Source organism: Haliotis rufescens, unplaced genomic scaffold, assembly GCF_023055435.1.
Source record: "Haliotis rufescens isolate VD_foot unplaced genomic scaffold, xgHalRufe1.0.p SCAF_21, whole genome shotgun sequence".
NCBI classification, from domain to species: domain Eukaryota; kingdom Metazoa; phylum Mollusca; class Gastropoda; order Lepetellida; family Haliotidae; genus Haliotis; species Haliotis rufescens.
In genome coordinates, this window is record NW_025963902.1 from 5453600 (window position 1) to 5473624 (window position 20025).

Genomic DNA, 20025 nt, shown 5'->3' on the forward strand with positions numbered 1-20025 from the left:
AATCTGTTTTTGGAGTTGGAAAACGGTGTTGCCACAATATCTCAAGAACTAATCGCTGGATTGTCTTCATATTTGGTACTATGGTGTATATGGCGGGGGATATTTCGTCACTCTGTGACAAATACTTGTTCCAACCTAACTTTATTCCTGTCTTTGAAAGGCATTTAGACGTGATATACATAAGGAAGATAATTTATGGATGTCAACGTTTCGGAGTACATGCTTACTCCTTCATCAGGTGAATAAATACCACAAGACAGAGAGTATATATTATATGTATGTTAGGACAACAAAATTAATAAGATAACATTATGGGTTATATCAGAACGACCTTTCATCTGACCAATCAGAGCATCGTGAGCAGATCACGAACTTGACAGTTGGAATGTGATTTTTTATCGTGCAACTTGAAGAAAACCACACAGGTATTCCGAACGACAGTTATGAGCTTTATGTCTGTATTCATACAATCCAGACCATCTATTAGCCATTCCAGAATGTTCTTTTGTTCAGTTTTTAATTCTTTACTCAAGTATATGTCAAAATATGTTTTGAAGCGTAGTCGCCAGTTTGAAACTCGTGCCGTAAAGCTCGATTAAGCTGCCTTCTGATTGGCTATTGCCGACTTCTTTTTAGTCATTCCATTGTTCAGTCAAAGTTCTTGAAACTTCGGTCTGACGTGACCCGTAATGGGATGTCCTCCGATCTTTGTTTAGCGGTAGCAAGAACTAAGATCTGATTTTAATGAGATTGTGGAAGCCAACACTTTACAGTAATAAGCGCTGATAGTATGGAAGCCAGTACTGAAGTATCATAGATAGGTAATAGGCAATGGAAGCCAACACTTTACAGTAATTAGCGCTGATAGTATGGAAGCCAGTACTGAAGTATCATAGATAGGTAATAGGCAATGGAAGCCAACACTTTACAGTAATAAGCGCTGATAGTATGGAAGCCAGTACTGAAGTATCATAGATAGGTAATAGGCAATGGAAGCCAACACTTTACAGTAATAAGCGCTGATAGTATGGAAGCCAGTACTGAAGTATCATAGATAGGTAATAGGCAATGGAAGCCAACACTTTACAGTAATAAGCGCTGATAGTATGGAAGCCAGTACTGAAGTATCATAGATAGGTAATAGGCAATGGAAGCCAACACTTTACAGTAATAAGCGCTGATAGTATGGAAGCCAGTACTGAAGTATCATAGATAGGTAATAGGCAATGGAAGCCAACACTTTACAGTAATAAGCGCTGATAGTATGGAAGCCAGTACTGAAGTATCATAGATAGGTAATAGGCAATGGAAGCCAACACTTTACAGTAATAAGCGCTGATAGTATGGAAGCCAGTACTGAAGTATCATAGATAGGTAATAGGCAATGGAAGCCAACACTTTACAGTAATAAGCGCTGATAGTATGGAAGCCAGTACTGAAGTATCATAGATAGGTAATAGGCAATGGAAGCCAACACTTTACAGTAATAAGCGCTGATAGTATGGAAGCCAGTACTGAAGTATCATAGATAGGTAATAGGCAATGGAAGCCAACACTTTACAGTAATAAGCGCTGATAGTATGGAAGCCAGTACTGAAGTATCATAGATAGGTAATAGGCAATGGAAGCCAACACTTTACAGTAATTAGGGCTGATAGTATGGAAGCCAGTACTGAAGTATCATAGATAGGTAATAGACAATGGAAGCCAACACTTTACAGTAATAAGCGCTGATAGTATGGAAGCCAGTACTGAAGTATCATAGATAGGTAATAGGCAATGGAAGCCAACACTTTACAGTAATAAGCGCTGATAGTATGGAAGCCAGTACTGAAGTATCATAGATAGGTAATAGGCAATGGAAGCCAACACTTTACAGTAATTAGGGCTGATAGTATGGAAGCCAGTACTGAAGTATCATAGATAGGTAATAGGCAATGGAAGCCAACACTTTACAGTAATAAGCGCTGATAGTATGGAAGCCAGTACTGAAGTATCATAGATAGGTAATAGGCAATGGAAGCCAACACTTTACAGTAATAAGCGCTGATAGTATGGAAGCCAGTACTGAAGTATCATAGATAGGTAATATGCAATGGAAGCCAACACTTTACAGTAATAAGCGCTGATAGTATGGAAGCCAGTACTTAAGTTGTCATAGGTAGATAATAGGCAATGGAAGCCAACACTTTACAGTAATAAGCGCTGATAGTATGGAAGCCAGTACTTAAGTTGTCATAGGTAGATAATAGGCAATGGACACTGGGCAAATGAGAGTCCAGGGGTAGTTAACACTGATACAGTCGTGCCTCGTTTATACGGACACTTGCGTCATTTCACAATTCGTCCGTATAAACAAATTTCCGTATAACTGAAACCAGCTTCTTACTGGAAGTGTTACTTCCCTTCAATTATGCAACTTATGACAGATGACAGAGCAAACAGATACATCCACTCAATCTTTATTCATACACATTTCAAAAAGTCTGTCATGGAAGTTTGAACTGTCACCAATTGTCGATTTTCCTATGGTATGTCCAAATACAGTGCCATAATGCTTACTGATGGTTTCTAAACTTGCTGACGGGTGTTTTTCTTTAAACAGACAAATTTCCCTTTTTTTCGCGTGCAGTAACTGCGTGTCACTTACGTTTCGCTGGTTGACAGCCCATCCTTACACGACTTTGACCTCTGACCTCCACAGACGCCATATTTATCGAAGGGGATTACATGTACAATAAACAAGCTCGTCTCAAACGTAACTTCAGTGTCACTTGGTTAATTAACTTCTCACGAATCAAAGAATTACCAACAGCGGAAGGATTACCACCAGCGGAAGTGTATTGTCCGGATAAGTGAGACAATTTTGTGTGCATTTCAGTGTTTTGTGTATGAAAATGACCGTCCGGTTCCGGAAACTGAATTTCCAGATATATGGGTAAATTTATATAGTAATTATTTCGTTTTGAATGAAAATCGTCCTGGAACAGAGGTTTCTGGATATCTGAAGTCCGTATAAGCGGGGCATGACTGTAGATGAAAGAATGGAAATAGCAATAGGCAAATTCATAAATTCTCTTCACTAACTTTATTATCCCCCCGACCTATAATGAGGGGGGGATATAGCCATCAGTATGTCTGTCCGTCCGTCCGTCTGTCCGTCTGTAATCATTGTTTGTCCGGAGCATATTTCCTAAACCGTACAACCTAGCTTCACAAAACTTGGTACACTTACAAACAGGCTCAGAAGAAGTGCCTTTTGCTATTTAGAGATTTTTAGAATTTTATATTTTTGTCGTTTCCATGCAAATATGATGAACTTAGGAAATTTGAGGGTACTGGTCTTGTCCGGAGCATATTTCCTAAACCGTACAACCTAGCTTCACAAAACTTGGTACACTTACAAACAGGCTCAGAAGAAGTGCCTTTTGCTATTTAGAGATTTTTAGAATTTTATATTTTTGTCGTTTCCATGAAAATATTGTCATAGCGACTGATTTATGAGACCCATTGTCTGAAGAACATTTAATTGCAAAGGCTCATTACCCTGGAGCCATGACATCTATATGCCTTGAAACATTTAATTGCTGTTATTTATAAGATGCTAATCCTAATTGTTAATTTTTGTGTGTACATCGACCGTCTGCCATCCTGCTGATAAATTACTGTTTACATTTATATTTATTACTTACTAAATGTCAGGTGACCTTGGCTATATAAGCCTTGGTCCAGAGAGATTGAAAGAAGGAGAAAAAGAAAGGTCTTACCCTTAGCCTAGCTAGGGTTAGGCTGGGTGCTCCGGGGCACCTAGACAACAACCACTACCACTTTGTGCTGACCTGGCACATAGTGTCTTTTGTATGTATATATCTTCAAGTATAAAGTAAAACTGTATATACTGTAAGCCATCGTCTCCAAGTTGTCACTTCCTACTGAGAACCATATGTCGTCCTCTTGCATATACGAGTATGCAAATTGTTCATCAATCAACGTCGGACCAACACGCGTTGTTAATTTGGTGGAACTATCGGGTATGACAGACTTCTTAGTCTGTCCTTTCCTGTACCTCTTTGCAGCATGGCATATGGTTCACAAAACTGTAGGAAGTGACAGTCTCATATTAAAAGGATAAACTACCTTCCTGAAGGCCAATCACCAAATTAACAACGTGTGTCGGTCCGACGTTGATTAATGAACAATTTGCATACTCGTATATGCAAGAGGCCGACATTCGGATGACTCTTGTTCATATTTATTTTCAAGATGTGTATAGCGTTATAATATGTTGATGTCAGATATTTCTTTAGACCCCATCTGTTTCAGGTGTTCTATTTGTAAACGACACCTCACAGCTAAACTGGAGAAGAAGGTCAAGTGTGTAGCCAGCAGGTTAGTGGTGGCGGTTTCACCGTAGTTGATGAATTAACAGTTTGTTAATTATTAGTTTGTCATCCATATTTGTTTGAAATGTGAAGCTGGAGACAATTGATTTGGTATAGTTTATTCTTATTATTGTTGAAGACATCTGTATACATATACTGTAAATGCAGGAATGTTTGGTACCACAATGTATATGGTGTAGTTCATCAAATAAGGGAAGAGTTTCTGTGTAAGTGAGTTGGTTTAACGCCGCTGTTAACAGTTTCAAGATATATCACAGCGTGTCAGCTTGATGTGGGAGGAAAGCCCGAAGTGATTCAGGTCTCAGACATTTACCACTTTGGTGAAACCCACGAGCACGGGTATGGTGCTGACAAACCTAGAAACATAATCGGGGCGAACATAGGTTTCTGTTGTGCCCAAGGGACTTAGCTCTGCTCAGCGAATTGCATCATTGGACGACTGGGCCACCCGTTTCTTTTCTTCGTGAGGACTGCAATTGATGCGAGGCTAGGGGTTTGGTGATGAGACAGGCGGGGATGAAATGTTGACAATTAATTTATTGATGAATAACAATCCTTTTTTTCTGTCTTTCCTGACGCTATTAGACACAGTTGTCAAGGTGATTAATTGACATTTCATAAATGATCTTATTTCACCGCAAGTTTACTAAAACAAATATGATATTTTCAAATTATTTTCTAAATTTTGAAGTCACAGAATTATTGATTTTTGTTGCATCCCTTAGTCATGCCAGGGTCCACTGATCATTGGTTAAAATCAAAGATTTACCCCAGTCATGAGTCCTTGACCTTTGCTGGGTCAGCACCTTGTTTGTGCTCGTGGATTTCACCAAAGTTTTAAACATGCATAACCTGCGCCATTTTGGGCTTTACTTCCACAAAGCAACAATGAACCTGATACCCTCTGTTGGGAGTTTGCTTCTCTCACTGTTTTTAAAACTCTGTCACAGGGGATTTTTCAGCCCATGAATAGCTTTCTTGAAAGATAGGATTTTGTTCTATGTCCAAAATTAAAAAAGGTTGCCCGTGAAGATCCGGGTTTGAATAGGTCTTCAGCAACCCTTGCTTGCCATAAAAGACGATGTGCTTGTCGTAAGAGGGATTATGTGCTCAGGCTCGCTGACTTGGTTGATGCATGTCATCAATCCCAATTGCGTAGATCGATGTTCAGGATGTAAATCACTGGATTGTCTGGTCCGCACTCGATTATTTACAGACCGCCGTCGTATAGCTGGAATATTGCTACGTGCGGCGTTAAACAACAAACAAACATTTCAAAACATGGCATTAGATGCCTGAAAGTTTAAGTTGGGTGAGTGAGTTTGGTTTAACGGCGCTTTTAGCAATATTCCAGCAATATCACGGCGGGGGACACCAGAAATGGGCTTCACACATTGTACCCATGTCGGGAATTGAACCCGGGTCTACGGCGTTACGATCGAACGCTTTAACCACTAGGCTACCCGCCCGCCCGAAAGTTTAAGTTGAACTCAGGTTGAAAATATTAATCTTGCTGTTCAATGAATACTCAGGAACACCCACAAATCTGAAACCCATTGATCCCCTTCTTCACTCCTCTTCAGAATCAGGGGGCACGGTGGCCCAATCGTCTAAGGCGCTGCAATTTGCTGTGCAGAATTGCGTCCCTTGGGCCTGCCAGAAACCTATGATTGTGGTTTCAAATCCAGGTTCGCCCGGATTGTGTTTCTAGGTTTGTCAGTACCATACCCGTGCTCGTGGGTTTCACCAAAGGGGTAAACGTCTGAGACCTGCATCACTTCGGGCTTTCCTCCCACATTAAACTGGAATACTGTTAAAAGTGGCGTTAAACACAACTCACTCACTCACTCACTCACTCACTCACTCACTCACTCACTCACTCACTCACTCTTCAGAATGACTGTCAACAAGCGTGGAGGACTGACCTACTGTCACGTGAGAGACACCACCTTCGATCTGAATGACTACCTGCTGGATCTCAAGTCCCAGATGAAGTACTGGCGGGATGTGTACTGGCGAGTGTGGGGGACAATTAACTCCCTGGCGTGCAGTCGCTGTGGCGAGACATTCCCGCTTACAGAGTTTGGACACTGTAAATACCACCCAGAAGCCCCCCGCTATGACAACGAGGGAACAGCAGTTGGCCCGGCAGCAACATCGTGTGTCGGGTTATACCCCTGCTGTCATCAGAAAACCATGAGGTTCGATCCCGTCCAACTCAATAAGGTTTGTTTGTTTGTTTGTTTGAAAAATGTTTACTTTGTTTACATTTCAGCGTTAGAAACTAACAGTTTTCTTCCACTAGTACTTATAATGATAACATATAGCAAAACTCTTAAAAATGGCAATTTTCTACTAGTCCTTATGATACCTTTACCATTGAGCAGTTTGGCAAGGACTATAGGACTAGTGCCAATTTCTAACCCTGCATTTTCTATCAGCTTTATTAAGTTCCAACTTCTAGCAAAATTGAAGCATTGAGAACTGGTTCAGAATTTTAGCCCTCAAATGCTTAGTCAATTAGTACTACCATTGGAATTTTATTTGACCTCCCCAGAATTTTGTAGTCTCGGGCTAGCAGACTAGCATGAATTTCGAAGGCTAAATAAAGTAAATGTCTTTCAGGGTTGCCGTGTAAAGGACCACATCATCAACCTGACCGAGGCAACCCCTGGTGGCGGTGACCTTGACACTGGCTCCAAGTCTCCGCTACACAAGGTGTATGATGACCTGCTGGCACACCGAGACGTGATCTGCGTTCCCTATCAGAGGTTGCCAGACACCAGGTGGGTGTCATCACGTCTGGGTTTTACTTACAGATCTGTTCGCCAACACGCATCCTATGTTTATAGATCGGGTCACGTGAAACCCATGCTTGCCGTGAAAGGCGACTATGCTTGTCGTGAGAGGCGACTAACGGGATCGGGTGGTCAGGCTCGCTGAATTGGTTGATCCATGTCATTGTATCCCAATAACGTCGATCGATGCTCATGATGTCAATGATTGTCTGGTGCAGACTCGATTACTTACAGACCGCCTTCATATAGCTGGAATATTGCTGGGTGTGGAGTTAAACAACAAACAAACAAACAAACACGTGAAAGCACAATTGTATGAACTATGACAGCACATGAAATGGCCAGGTTCTGGCTGTGACAAACGATTATTTAGTTAGCACTAGACTGCCGTAGGTGTTAGACAGCCAGTTCCACATGATATAGCCTTTATAGGTGAGGTGAGGTGAAATGGGGTTTAGTGTCGCGTCCAAGATTATTGCACTTATATAGCGACGTGCGTGTACGTGTGTGTGTTTGTGTGGCTGCTTGTACTAGTCCAGACTGATGCCGATTTATAGTGCTAGCTCTCTGAGATACCATGCCGCAGTTTAACATGAATACCCCACTCAGACACAGTTTACTGACTCCAAGCCGACCAGTCCGTGTTTTAGCCCCTGAATGCCGAGCGCCAGACAGGGTAACAACAAGTACCATCTTTTAACGTCTTTTGGTATGACGCAGTCGGGGATCGAACCTCGGACCTTCCGCTCTCCGGGCAGACGCTCTACCACTAGACCACGAAGGCGGTCTCACATGATATAGTATAAGACATTTGGTTCACCCTTTCATCATGTTTGCTTTTCTTTTCTTCACATCTATTCACATACTTAAGAGAATCATGTTTAGTTTCTTGTGAATCATCCATACTTTTCCATTATTAATAGGTTATACTGTTTAGTTTTTGACTAGTTAAAGGTAAGTCTTTCATGTTTAGTTGATTAGTTTTAATTTTATATTTAAATTTTGAACCAATTCTGCAAAAACTCCACTGTGCAACACATGTCATGACTGAGTACAACCCAGATGGTACTGGCAAAAACTAGTTGAAACCAGGGCCCCGTTCCACAAAGTGATCTTAGTGCTACGTTGATCGTAAGCCAGTGATAAAGTATGGGAGTTACAACCAACTTAGCACTAAGATCGTTCTGTTACCTCCAGTAGACAAAGGGTGAAGGGGATGAAAAATATTGCATCCTGCCTGTGTGATATAGATTGAGAATGGACGCAAATAGTTTTCATTGCAACTCCTGGAGGATGCAAGAAGTATGGCTGTTTGAACCATTAGAAACTAATACAAACTGTAGATTGCATATACAGTAAACTACGTTTATAACGAACACGCTTATAACGAACTGACGGATATAACAAACTTATTTTTGGTCTCGGACATTTGCTGTATATATGTAGAATATATGCTTATAACGAAATGCAGTTATAACAAATTAACATTAGTGGTCCCTTTGAGTTTGTTATAACCGTAGTTCACTGTATCTGACATTTCTATGTGTTCAAAATGTAGGTGGTAATTTTCTTCATTCTAACAATGAAATCCCCATCTTTAATGTGCTTCTCAGCATTAAGACTTCGGAGTTTTTACAATGATATGACAGCAGTAAAACTCTTTGAAAACCATGTGAAACAGGCCTGTGTCGCCAGCCTGCACCCCCATGTTCATGCCTTAGACCCCCATGTTCATGCCTTAGACCCCCATGTTCATGCCTTAGACCTCCATGTTCATGCCTTAGACCTCCATGTTCAGGCCTTAGACCCCCATGTTCAGGCCTTAGACCCCCATGTTCAGGCCTTAGACCCCCATGTTCAGGCCTTAAACCTCCATGTTCATGCCTTAGACCCCAATGTTCATGCCTTAGACCCCCATGTTCATGCCTTAGACCCCCATGTTCATGCCTTAGACCTCCATGTTCATGCCTTAGACCTCCATGTTCAGGCCTTAGACCCCCATGTTCAGGCCATAGACCCCCATGTTCAGGCCTTAGACCCCCATGTTCAGGCCTTAGACCCCCATGTTCATGCCTTAGACCCCCATGTTCATACCTTAGACCCCCATGTTCATGCCTTAGACCTCCATATTCATGCCTTAGACCTCCATGTTCATACCTTAGACCTCCATATTCATGCCTTAGACCCCCATGTTCATGCCTTAGACCTCAATGTTCAGGCCTTAGACCTCCATGTTCATGCCTTAGACCCCCATGTTCAGGCCTTAGACCCCCATGTTCAGGCCTTAGACCCCCATGTTCAGGCCTTAAACCTGCATGTTCATGCCTTAGACCCCCATGTTCATGCCTTAGACCTCCATGCTCATACCTTAGACCCACATGTTCATACCTAACACCCCCATGTTCATACGTTCCTCCATGTTCATGCCTTAGACCCCCATGTTCATACCTTAGACCCCAATGTTTATGCCTTAGACCTCCATATTCATGCCTTAGACCTCCATGTTCATACCTTAGACCTCCATATTCATGCCTTTGACCCAAATGTTCATGCCTTAGACCTCCATGTTCAGGCCTTAGACCTCATGTTCATGCCTTAGACCTCCATGCCCATGCCTTAGACCTCCATGTCCATGCCTTAGACCCCTATGTTCATGCCTTAGACCTCCATGTTCATGCCTTAGACCTCATGTTCATGCCTAAGACCTCCATTTCCATGCCTTAGACCCCCATGTTCATTCCTTAGACCCCCATGTTCATGGCTTAGACCTCCATATTCATACCTTAGACCCCCATGTCCATGCCTTTGACACTAATGTTCATGCCTAAGACCTCCATGTTCATGCCTTAGACCTCATATTCATGCCTTAGACCCCAATGTTCATGCCTTAGACCTCCATGTTCATGCCTTAGACTTCCATATTCATGCCTTAGACCTCCATGTCCATACCTTAGACCCCCATTTCCATGCCTTAGACCCCAATGTCCATGCCTTAGACCCCAATGTTCATACCTTAGACCCCCATGTTCATGCCTTAGACCCCCATGTTCATGCCTTAGACCTCCATGTTCATGCCTTAGACCTCCATGTCCATACCTTAGACCCCCATGTCCATGCCTTAGACCCCAATGTTCATGCCTTAGACCTCATGTTCATGCCTGAGACCTCATGTTCATGCCTTAGACCCCCATGTTCATGCCTTAGACCTCCATATTCATTGCCTTAGACCCCCATCTTCATACCTTAGAACCCCATGTTTAGTGCCTTAGACCCCAAGTCATCCTTAGACCCTCAGGTTCATGTCTTCCCCCAAAAAGTATTACTGATGAGCCTCATGGAAGAGAGGCCCTGAGAACCCCTTTGAGACACAAATACCACCAACTCTGGCACTGACATGAGGAAGCTAGAAGCAAGCTGCATAGTTTGCATTGTTGCCCTGTGGCAGAGTTGTCAAGCCCCAGTGTGCAAGGACTCAGATCTAGGACCAGGCACTAGTCATGCCTTCATGTTCATGCCTTAGACCCCCATGTTCATGCCTTAGACCTCCATATGCATGCCTTAGACCCCCATCTTCATACCTTAGACCCCCATATTTAGTGCCTTAGACCCCAAGTCATTCTTAGACCCCAAGGTTCATGTCTTCCCCCAAAAAGTATTACTGAGGAGCCTCATGGTAGAGAGACCCTGAGAACCCCTTTGAGACACAAATACCACCAACTCTGGCACTGACATGAGGAAGCTAGAAGCAAGCTGCATAGTTTGCATTGTTGCCCTGTGGCAGATTTGTCAAGCCCCATTGTGCAAGGACTCCGATCTAGGACCAGGCACTGGTAGGGGCTTGATGGGGGCAAACAGAATTTCTGAATTTTGCTCCTCAAATAAATACCTCTTGTGTTCTCCTTACGTGCTGTCATCCCACTGTTGATGCCAGAAGCAGCGTTAGAAATTGGCACTAGTCCTATAGTCCTTGCCAAACTGCCCAATGGTAAAGGTATCATAAGGACTAGTAGAAATTTGCCCTTTTTAGGGGTTTTGCTATGTTATCATTATAAGGACTAGTGGATGAAAACTGTTAGTTTCTAACCCTGAGAAGCCTGGTTAATGTAAATTTGAATTTGAAAATATAGTGAAACTAGTTTTAAGAAGAAAAATATCATTAAAAGCAAATGAGCATGTGTCATGTGGTTGTGTGAGAGTTTTAGCACCTAATCTCGAGTGTTACGTGACGTGTGCAAGTGTTGTCAGATACAGTCTTTCTTCGCTATTACAGCCTTTCAATATAGCGCGGTTATAGTGTGCGGTAACGCATGTCTCCCAAAATTGATGCAAATTTTTTATAAACTTAAGTTGTACACTGACACGATGTGTTTTCCCCATTGCAAAAAAAAGATTTTCAGCTGATCACTGTGAGCAGATTACTTCGGAAATACCAATCAACAAGTCCGAACTGAAGTCTGCAATTTAATCCTTTTATTACACTATCTGGTCATAAAAACATGTTCATTTTTTATCTGGACTTATGTTTCTACCATTTTTTTATTAATATTAATCAAAATTTCTTTCAATATTGTTTACATTAATTTCTGTGAAATCGTGTTTGAAGAGATCGGAAGATTATTTACAGCAACCAAGGTCAGATTACCGCTATTGATGCCTTGAAATGAACTTTAGTTGACAGAGAATGGATACATACAACATAAATGCCTTACTAAGACTCGTTAAAAGTCAGGGGGCATGGGTGGCCCAGTCGTCTAAGGCGCCGTGATGCTGTGCAGAGTTGCGTCCCTTAGGCACGCCAGAAACCTATGATTGTGGGTTCGAATCCCAGTTCGCCCTGATTTTGTTTCTATGTGCTTGTGGATTTCACCAAAGTGCTAAACGTCTGAGACTTGCATCACTTCGGGCTTTCCTCCGTCATTAAGCTGACACGCCGTGATATAACTGGAGTAATGTTAAAAGCTGCCTTAAACCCAACTCACTCAGGTTAAAAGTCACATTAGTTGTAGTTTGACTGTTATATGTCATGTATATTTCTCTGGTCATGTTTCAGTGAAGCCGAACTCAACATATTTGGCAATGAGGTGTTTGCCAGTAGGTCAAGGTCATCAGGAGTGCATATATCCAAGTTGTCCTCCTCAGGAGAAGAGGACAAGAAAATAGAGGTAGTTTGTTGATATATAATATTTTGGCTAGATCACTTTGTCTCTAGTTTTGCAACAGAAGTCCTCATTAGTGTAAACTATCTATAAACAGTTGTGTAGGAAGTAGTATCTAGTTGCCTAAAGGCTCTTGTGCATGCGCAATGAGGGAAAACTCACTTCTCTCTGTTGGAAATTTAAGATTTTATAGTGTGATGACACCCAAAATACAGGATTTATGGCAGTGATGTTATAGAGGTAGCATTCTTAGAATTACTGACAATGATGACTATTGACACACAATGCCATTTAGAAAGTGGTCAAATGTATCAAATGTTATATTTGAGATAACACTTTCGGAGTAAAGTACAGATTCTTGTACTATTTGGGGTTGAATCCCATCCGGGATTCAAACCAACGCTGCCAGAGTGCGGCACCTAATCGCCAGCACACAAAGTCAGCGTTCTATCCCACTCAGCAACCGGCCAACGGAACCGTGCCAATATACACTTGTCAGAGGAGTCACAAAGTATGTGATCTAGACTATCAGTTGTCAGACTTTCCCTTTGTGGAAGCCTCGGTGTGTGCTGGCAATTTGGTGCCTCACTCTGGCAGTGTGGGTTCGAATCCCGAACGGGAGTCAACCCCAAAAAGTACGAGAATTTGTACTTTACTCAGAAAATATAACATTTGTTACAGTGATGACTATTGTTTGATTCTTTAGTGTTTTTTGTAAACTGTTAGTTGTGGGAGTGTTAAGCAGTGTCTTCCATGTGTTCCAGCATCACCACCCCAAGCCCCAGCCACGCCTACAAGCTCTCACCGTGGAGAGAGAAGTGTCCTTTGAGATTGACGAGTTTGCTTTCGGTGAAAGTGATGACGAGATCGGGGATGAAGAGTCCCTCAAAGGCTCAGGTGAATGTGCAGATTAGTCATGAAATGATATATGAAGTCTGATATGCATTGCAGTACTTTGTTCATGCATTAATATATGTTCAGCTTCTTTGATAGGCATTTAGAAGTTGGAGTACTAAGTTGGTTGGTTGGTTGGTTTGTTGTTTTACGCCGCACTCAGCAACATTACAGCTATATGACAGTGGTCTGTAAATAATCAAGTCTGGACCAGACAATCCAGTGATTGACATTCTGGGCATCAATTCACGCAATTGTGATTGATGACATGGATCAAACAAGTCAGCGAGTCTGACCACCCGATCCTGTTAGTCGCCTTTTACGACAAGCATAGTCGCCTTTTATGGCAAGCATGGGTTGCTGAAGACCGGATCTTCACAGGTCTGGAGTACTAAGTAAGGATAAGGTTTATGGATGAACAACTTCTTCACTTGCTTGATAACGGTGTTATAACCTACACCAAAACGTCGCTCTTAATTCTAAGAAAGAAGTTGTTCCTCCATCAATCTTATCCTTACTTAATAATATATGTCATGATGCGCTATTTTATAGTAAATTGGCATGAATGTATTCATATTTTGGTATAACAGAGAAGAAAACAAAAGTTTTTAGTGTCATGTTTATCCTGGATATGTGGTCACATTGTAGGTGGGCTTTATTCTTCATTACCTTTGCATGTTCCAGTGAATTGTTTATTTGGCTAAATTTGCTGAAAGATCTTGTGTATGGCCTATCACTGCTACTATGGAGCAGCGTCTTCATATTTGATAGACTTGGTACAGAAGTAGCAACCTGTTCGAAGCTTCAGATCTGCTAACAAGCTCCAACTGTATGCTCCAACTTTCAAATTGAAGTCTTTTGGTTTCTGGTCCTTTTCGAATTCTGGGAGGATCACAGGTGGCCCAGTCCTCTAAGGTGCTGTGCAGAGTTGCTTCCCTTAGGCACGCCAGAAACCTATGATTGTGGGTTCGAATCCCGGTTCGCCCCAATTCTGTTTCTAGTTTTGTCAGCACCATACCCGTGCTCGTGGGTTTCACCGCAGTGGTAAATGTCTGAGTCCTGCACCACTTCGGGCTTTCCTCCCACATTAAGCTGACACGCCGTGATATTACTGTAATACTGTTAAAAGCGGTGTTACACCCAACTCACCCACACACTCAAGCCATACTTAACGCAAGAGGCGACTAACGGGATCATGTGGTCATGTCATCGATCCCAATTGCGTGGATCGATGGTCATGATGTCAATCTCTAGTTTGTCTGGTCCAGACTCGATTATTTACAGACCGATGTCAAATAGCAGAAATATTGCTGAGTGCGGAGTTAAACAACAAACAAACAATGGACATTATGAATAATAAGGTTACTGTCTGTATTTTGAAATTGACTTATTTTACTCAATGAAAAACTCAATGATATCACGACTCACAATCATTTATTCTTTGCAGTCAAGAAACCAAGGGCCACCAGGAAATCACGAGTCACCATCGACCCCGAGGCCATTCTACTGGACGCTCCAGGATTTGAGTATGTCAAAAGTCATTGAATCCTTTAGTTAAGCCATCTGTGATTATTGCTTGTATTTCCCTCCTCCCGCTTGTCTGAGGTGCTCTCAGGATTAAATATGTAAAAAAAAATGTTTTAGGCTTAAAAATGTAAAATTGGTTCTCATTCAATGGTTTTTGAAAATATAGTGTGGGTGGGGGGGGTGTCTTTCTTTTTTTTTCGGTTGTTCTCACTAGTATGTAACCAAATAAACAGTTGTGTAACCAAATAAACAGTTGTGTACAATCAGTCTGGACAAGGGCCTCCCTACATAAATGTATTCCTTGATGACCAAAATACAGTATTTGAATACCGTTGGGCTTGGAATACTTACTTTCTCCGTGGGCGCTTATTAGAACGGGGTGCTCATTACGTCGAGTACGGTAACCTGGATCCCCACAGGGCTTCCTTTAAATGTGATCCTGTGTGCATTTCAGACAGACGAAGAAGTCAACATGGGACACGCAGAGATCGATGAGATACAACCAGGATGCACAGAGACAGGAAGGTAGGACAGTAGTAGCCATGTTATATGCCAGGACTCATTTAGCTCTATTAACCATGCACCAGTGCAACGTATTACTGAAACATGCAACCGCACGTTTTTGACTACATGCACCAAGTGCATGTCAAAATCTTTCAAATTTGTGTCCAACTTAGAAGGGACTTTGAACACATTCAAGACTTCTAAGTTTTATATTCCATACTACATCAATAATTCCTATCATATATAATTTATCATGCTTTCTTGGCCTTGGTGTCAAACTGTGGGTATTTTAAGATAATGTGCACATTTCAATTTTGATCAATTTATGGAACCAGGCTGCAACCTGTTTTTGTCTGGTGCAACAAGTTTTTCATGTCAATATGCACCTGGTTGCATGTTCCTAAGATCGATCCCTGTATACAACCTGGTTTTGTCTGGTGCAACTAGTTTTTCATGTCAATATGCACCTGGTGCATGTTCCTTAGATTGATCCCTGTATACAACCTGGTTTTGTCTGGTGCAACTAGTTTTTTATGTCAATATGCACCTGGTGCATGTTCCTAAGTCGATCCCTGTATTCTACCTGGTTTTGTCTGGTGCAACTAGTTTTTCATGTCAATATGCACCTGGTGCATGTTCCTAAGATTGATCCCTGTGTACAACCTGGTTTTGTAGGGTGAAACTAGTTTTTCATGTCAATATGCACCTGGTGCACGTTCCTAGGATTGATCCCTGTATACTACCTGGTTTTGTCTGGTGCAACTGGTTTTTCATGTCAATATGCACCTGGTGCATGTTCCTAAGATTGATCCCTGTATACAACCTGGTTTTGTCTGGTGCAACTAGTTTTTCATGTCAATATGCACCTGGTGCACGTTCCTAGGATTGATCCCTGTATACTACCTGGTTTTGTCCGATGCAGCTAGTTTTTCATGTCGATATGCACCTGATGCATGTTCCTAAGACCCATCCCTGTATACAACCTGTTTTTTTCTGGTGCAACTAGGTTTTCATGTCAATATGCACTTGGTGCATGTTCCTAGGATTGATCCCTGTATACTACCTGTTTTTTTCTGGTGCAACTAGGTTTTCATGTCAATATGCACTTGGTGCATGTTCCTAAGATTGATCCCTGTATACAACCTGGTTTTGTCTTGTGCAACTAGTTTTTCATGTCAATATGCACCTGGTGCATGTTCCTTAGATCGATCCCTGTATTCTACCTGTTTTGTCTGGTGCAACTAGGTTTTCATGTCAATATGCACCTGGTGCATGTTCCTAGGATTGATCCCTGTATACAACCTGGTTTTGTCTGGTGCAACTGGTTTTTCATGTCAATATGCACCTGGTGCATGTTCCTAAGATTGATCTCTGTATACAACCTGGTTTTGTAGGGTGAAACTAGTTTTTCATGTCAATATGCACCTGGTGCACGTTCCTAGGATTGATCCCTGTATACAACCTGGTTTTGTCTGGTGCAACTAGTTTTTCATGTCAATATGCACCTGGTGCATGTTCCTTAGATCGATCCCTGTATTCTACCTGGTTTTGTCTGGTGCAACTAGTTTTTCATATCAATATGCACCTGATGCATGTTCCTAAGATAGATCCCTGTATACAACCTGGTTTTGTCTGGTGCAACTAGTTTTTCATATCAATATGCACCTGGTGCATGTTCCTTAGATTGATCCCTGTATACAACCTGGTTTTGTCTGGTGCAATTAGGTTTTCATGTCAATATGCACCAGGTGCATGTTCCTGGTCTCAGACAAATTTTATTGTTTACCTATAAGGACAGCAAGTGGCAAATTTGTCGAATGACATCGAAATCTTCAGCTATGACCTCGTTTCCAGTGTGACGTCATTCTGACCTCATGTCACAATAAGATTCTAATGACGTCAACAATGCTGTCCAGATGACAGAAACAATACACTGTTGTCTCATGACGTGATACAACCCTAGGGCACACATGATTTTATGAACCCAGATATGTTTGCCCTCGTAGGAAATAAGAACATTTACTGTTAGCTGAGATAGTAGCTATCATGCTTTGATGTATATTTGTTTGTTCTTCAGACCAGAGACGTATGAAGGACATCCGCCTCTATCTGACCAAACTGAGACTGAAAGCCGACAGGATTGACAAGCCAAAAAGGGAGGTAATCATGGAGAATGTTATTTATTTATTAAATAAATAAATTGCAAGTGATTCCTTGCATTTAATTGGCTAACCTAGCAATTGCTTGGTGTGTAGCTTATGTTTCCTTCAACTGGAAAAATGTCCATTGTTTTGACGGGATTTACTCTTTATAACAACCCCAGCACATGTTAGGCACCGAGGTCGAACAATTAGATTCTGGTGGCACGGGTGGCCCAGTCATCTAAGGTGCCGCGATTCCCTGTGCAGAGTTGCGTCCCTTGGGCACCCCAGAAACCTATATTGTGGGTTTGAATCCCGATTCGCCCCGATTATGTTTCTAGGTTTGTCAGCACCATACCCGTGATCGTGGGTTTCACCGAAGTGGTAAACATCTGAGACTTGCATCACTTCGGGCTTTCTTTCCACATTAAGCTGACACGCCGTGATATAACTGGAATACTGTTAAAAGCGGCGTTAAACCCAACTCACTCACTCACTCACAATTAGATTCAAGCCTCAGTAGGAGGGTTTTGTATCATCATGCAAAGTGCAGTACATTCATGACCCCCATGTTACATGTTATAAGTCGGCTCCTTGAGTGTTAAACGTTCGTGTCGCCCTTGAGAAGTGTGTTAACCTACAGGCACACACACACTATAGCCCAATAGATGGGACACACAGCATGAAAAATACACTTGGAAACAACACACATGCCTATTTACTGAGATATTTTGGATAACAGACCCATTAGGTTCTCTGAGTGACCAACCTTTTCACAGTCAAGTGTGCAAGGACCTATATTAAACAAATGGAATGAACACTGTGTGAAGTCATGTATTTTTTTCTGGGTAGTTCTCTGGTGGAATATTCAGCAAGTTGGAGGCCCAGTGGAAGATGGCCAACACCACCCAGCCCACTAAACAGCAGGGACAGACCCAGGCCAGGTGAGTCCACTAGTCACCTCCAGGCCAGGTGAGTCCACTAGTCACCTCCAGGCCAGGTGAGTCCACTAGTCACCTCCAGGCCAGGTGAGTCTGCTAGTCATCTCCTGGCCAGGTGAAGCCGCTAGTCACCTCCTGGCCAGATGAGTCAGATAGTCACCTCCAGGCCAGGTGAGACCGCAAGACACCTCCTGGCCAGGTGAAGCCGCTAGTCACCTCCTGGCCAGATGAGTCAGCTAGTCACCTCCAGGCCAGGTGAGTCCGCAAGTCACCTCCAGGCCAGGTGAGTCCACTAGTCACCTCCTGGCCAGATGAGTCAGCTAGTCACCTCCAGGCCAGGTGAGACCGCAAGACACCTCCTGGCCAGGTGAAGCCGCTAGTCACCTCCTGGCCAGATGAGTCAGCTAGTCACCTCCAGGCCAGGTGAGTCCGCAAGTCACCTCCAGGCCAGGTGAGTCAGCTAGTCACCTCCAAGCCAGGCCCATTTCCTTCAGGACAATTATTGTCTGACTTTATGAAAGTTACATTCCAATCCACTATTGTTTCAATGATTTTGAAATTGTAAATTTGACCATGATGACAATTTCATTTGAGATATTAGGTTTCTCTGCAATCTCATTAAAATGAAAACAAAAGCCATCCTTTATTGGTCAAAGTTTGTTTAGGGTACATCTGATGAACGCTCCTACGGAGGAGTCCTTGGGTGTTCACGCAGGGTGGTATGATATTGGAGACAAAGATTGGATAAGAATAAGAATAGTCATAAAGTGTAAAATACTCCTTCTTTTCCAGCTTCATGTCATGTAATTGAACCCTGCAGTTATTCTGGGTCAAAATAGGTTCCCAGCAAGCTGTGCTAGTCACTGAGGGACCAAATGGATCGGTTGGTCAGGCTTGGTTCATAGTGTGTCCTTGCTCATCGACAGCGTGGATCGTTCCTCACAATATCGATCACTGGATTGTCTGGCCCAGATTGATTATTTACAGGCCGCCATCACATAGCTGGAATACTGCTGAGTGCAGCATTAAACAACAAACAAACAAATCCTGTTATTGCTGAATCATGTGTTGAGTCTCTGCATACTCCTTCCCAGGCATCGCATGGGGTCGGGTCAGACGTACAACCAGCGCAGACAACAATCATTTACAAACAAAGCCTAGCTCGTTAGGGTACAGAAACAGGTATATTTATCTGCTGCATCTGCTGCACTTCTCGGCATGTCCACACAACTCACCTGTCTCGGGCATCACTAATCACTGTACACTGTGCTTGTAGCAGAATACACTCAAGCTGAACAAGTTGATGATACACAGGAGGTTACGCTTTTAGCTTCATATGCATAGACGTCGCTGTCATTTATCATTATACTTACTGAAATTGAAGTGCTTAAGTAGATTACATGCTTACAAATGAAAACTTTTTATTAATAATGTATTAGGGGAAAGTTTGGGGGAAAGAGGTGTATGTCTAAGTGGAAGGGGAAGGAGGTGTGTCTCTGAGTGGGAGGGGAAGGAGGTGTGTCTCCAAGTGGGTGGGGAAGGGTGTGTGTCTCCAAGTGGGTGGGGAAGGAGGTGTGTCTCCATGTGGGAGGGGAAGGAGGTGTGTCTCCGAGTGGTAAGGGACGAGGTGTGTCTCCGAGTGGTAAGGGACGAGGTGTGTC

General features: G+C 42.5%; 1 protein-coding gene across 2 annotated transcripts in view; it reads left to right on the forward strand.

Moving 5' to 3' along the window:
* Window positions 1–20025, forward strand: part of LOC124133366 (SANT and BTB domain regulator of class switch recombination-like) — a 47299-nt gene that overhangs the window by 21849 nt on the left and 5425 nt on the right. Inside the window, exons 11-20 of one of the 2 annotated variants that reach the window (XM_046497748.2) lie at window positions 4324–4389; window positions 6299–6629; window positions 7029–7189; window positions 12252–12363; window positions 13122–13254; window positions 14699–14777; window positions 15233–15303; window positions 17360–17442; window positions 18276–18367; window positions 19459–19546. In XM_046497748.2, the coding sequence (XP_046353704.2) occupies window positions 4324–4389; window positions 6299–6629; window positions 7029–7189; window positions 12252–12363; window positions 13122–13254; window positions 14699–14777; window positions 15233–15303; window positions 17360–17442; window positions 18276–18367; window positions 19459–19525 (1195 nt within the window). In that variant the 3' untranslated portion in view covers window positions 19526–19546. The remainder of the gene's footprint in view (window positions 1–4323; window positions 4390–6298; window positions 6630–7028; window positions 7190–12251; window positions 12364–13121; window positions 13255–14698; window positions 14778–15232; window positions 15304–17359; window positions 17443–18275; window positions 18368–19458; window positions 19547–20025) is intronic. The other variant, XM_046497749.2, reaches the window with a different exon arrangement.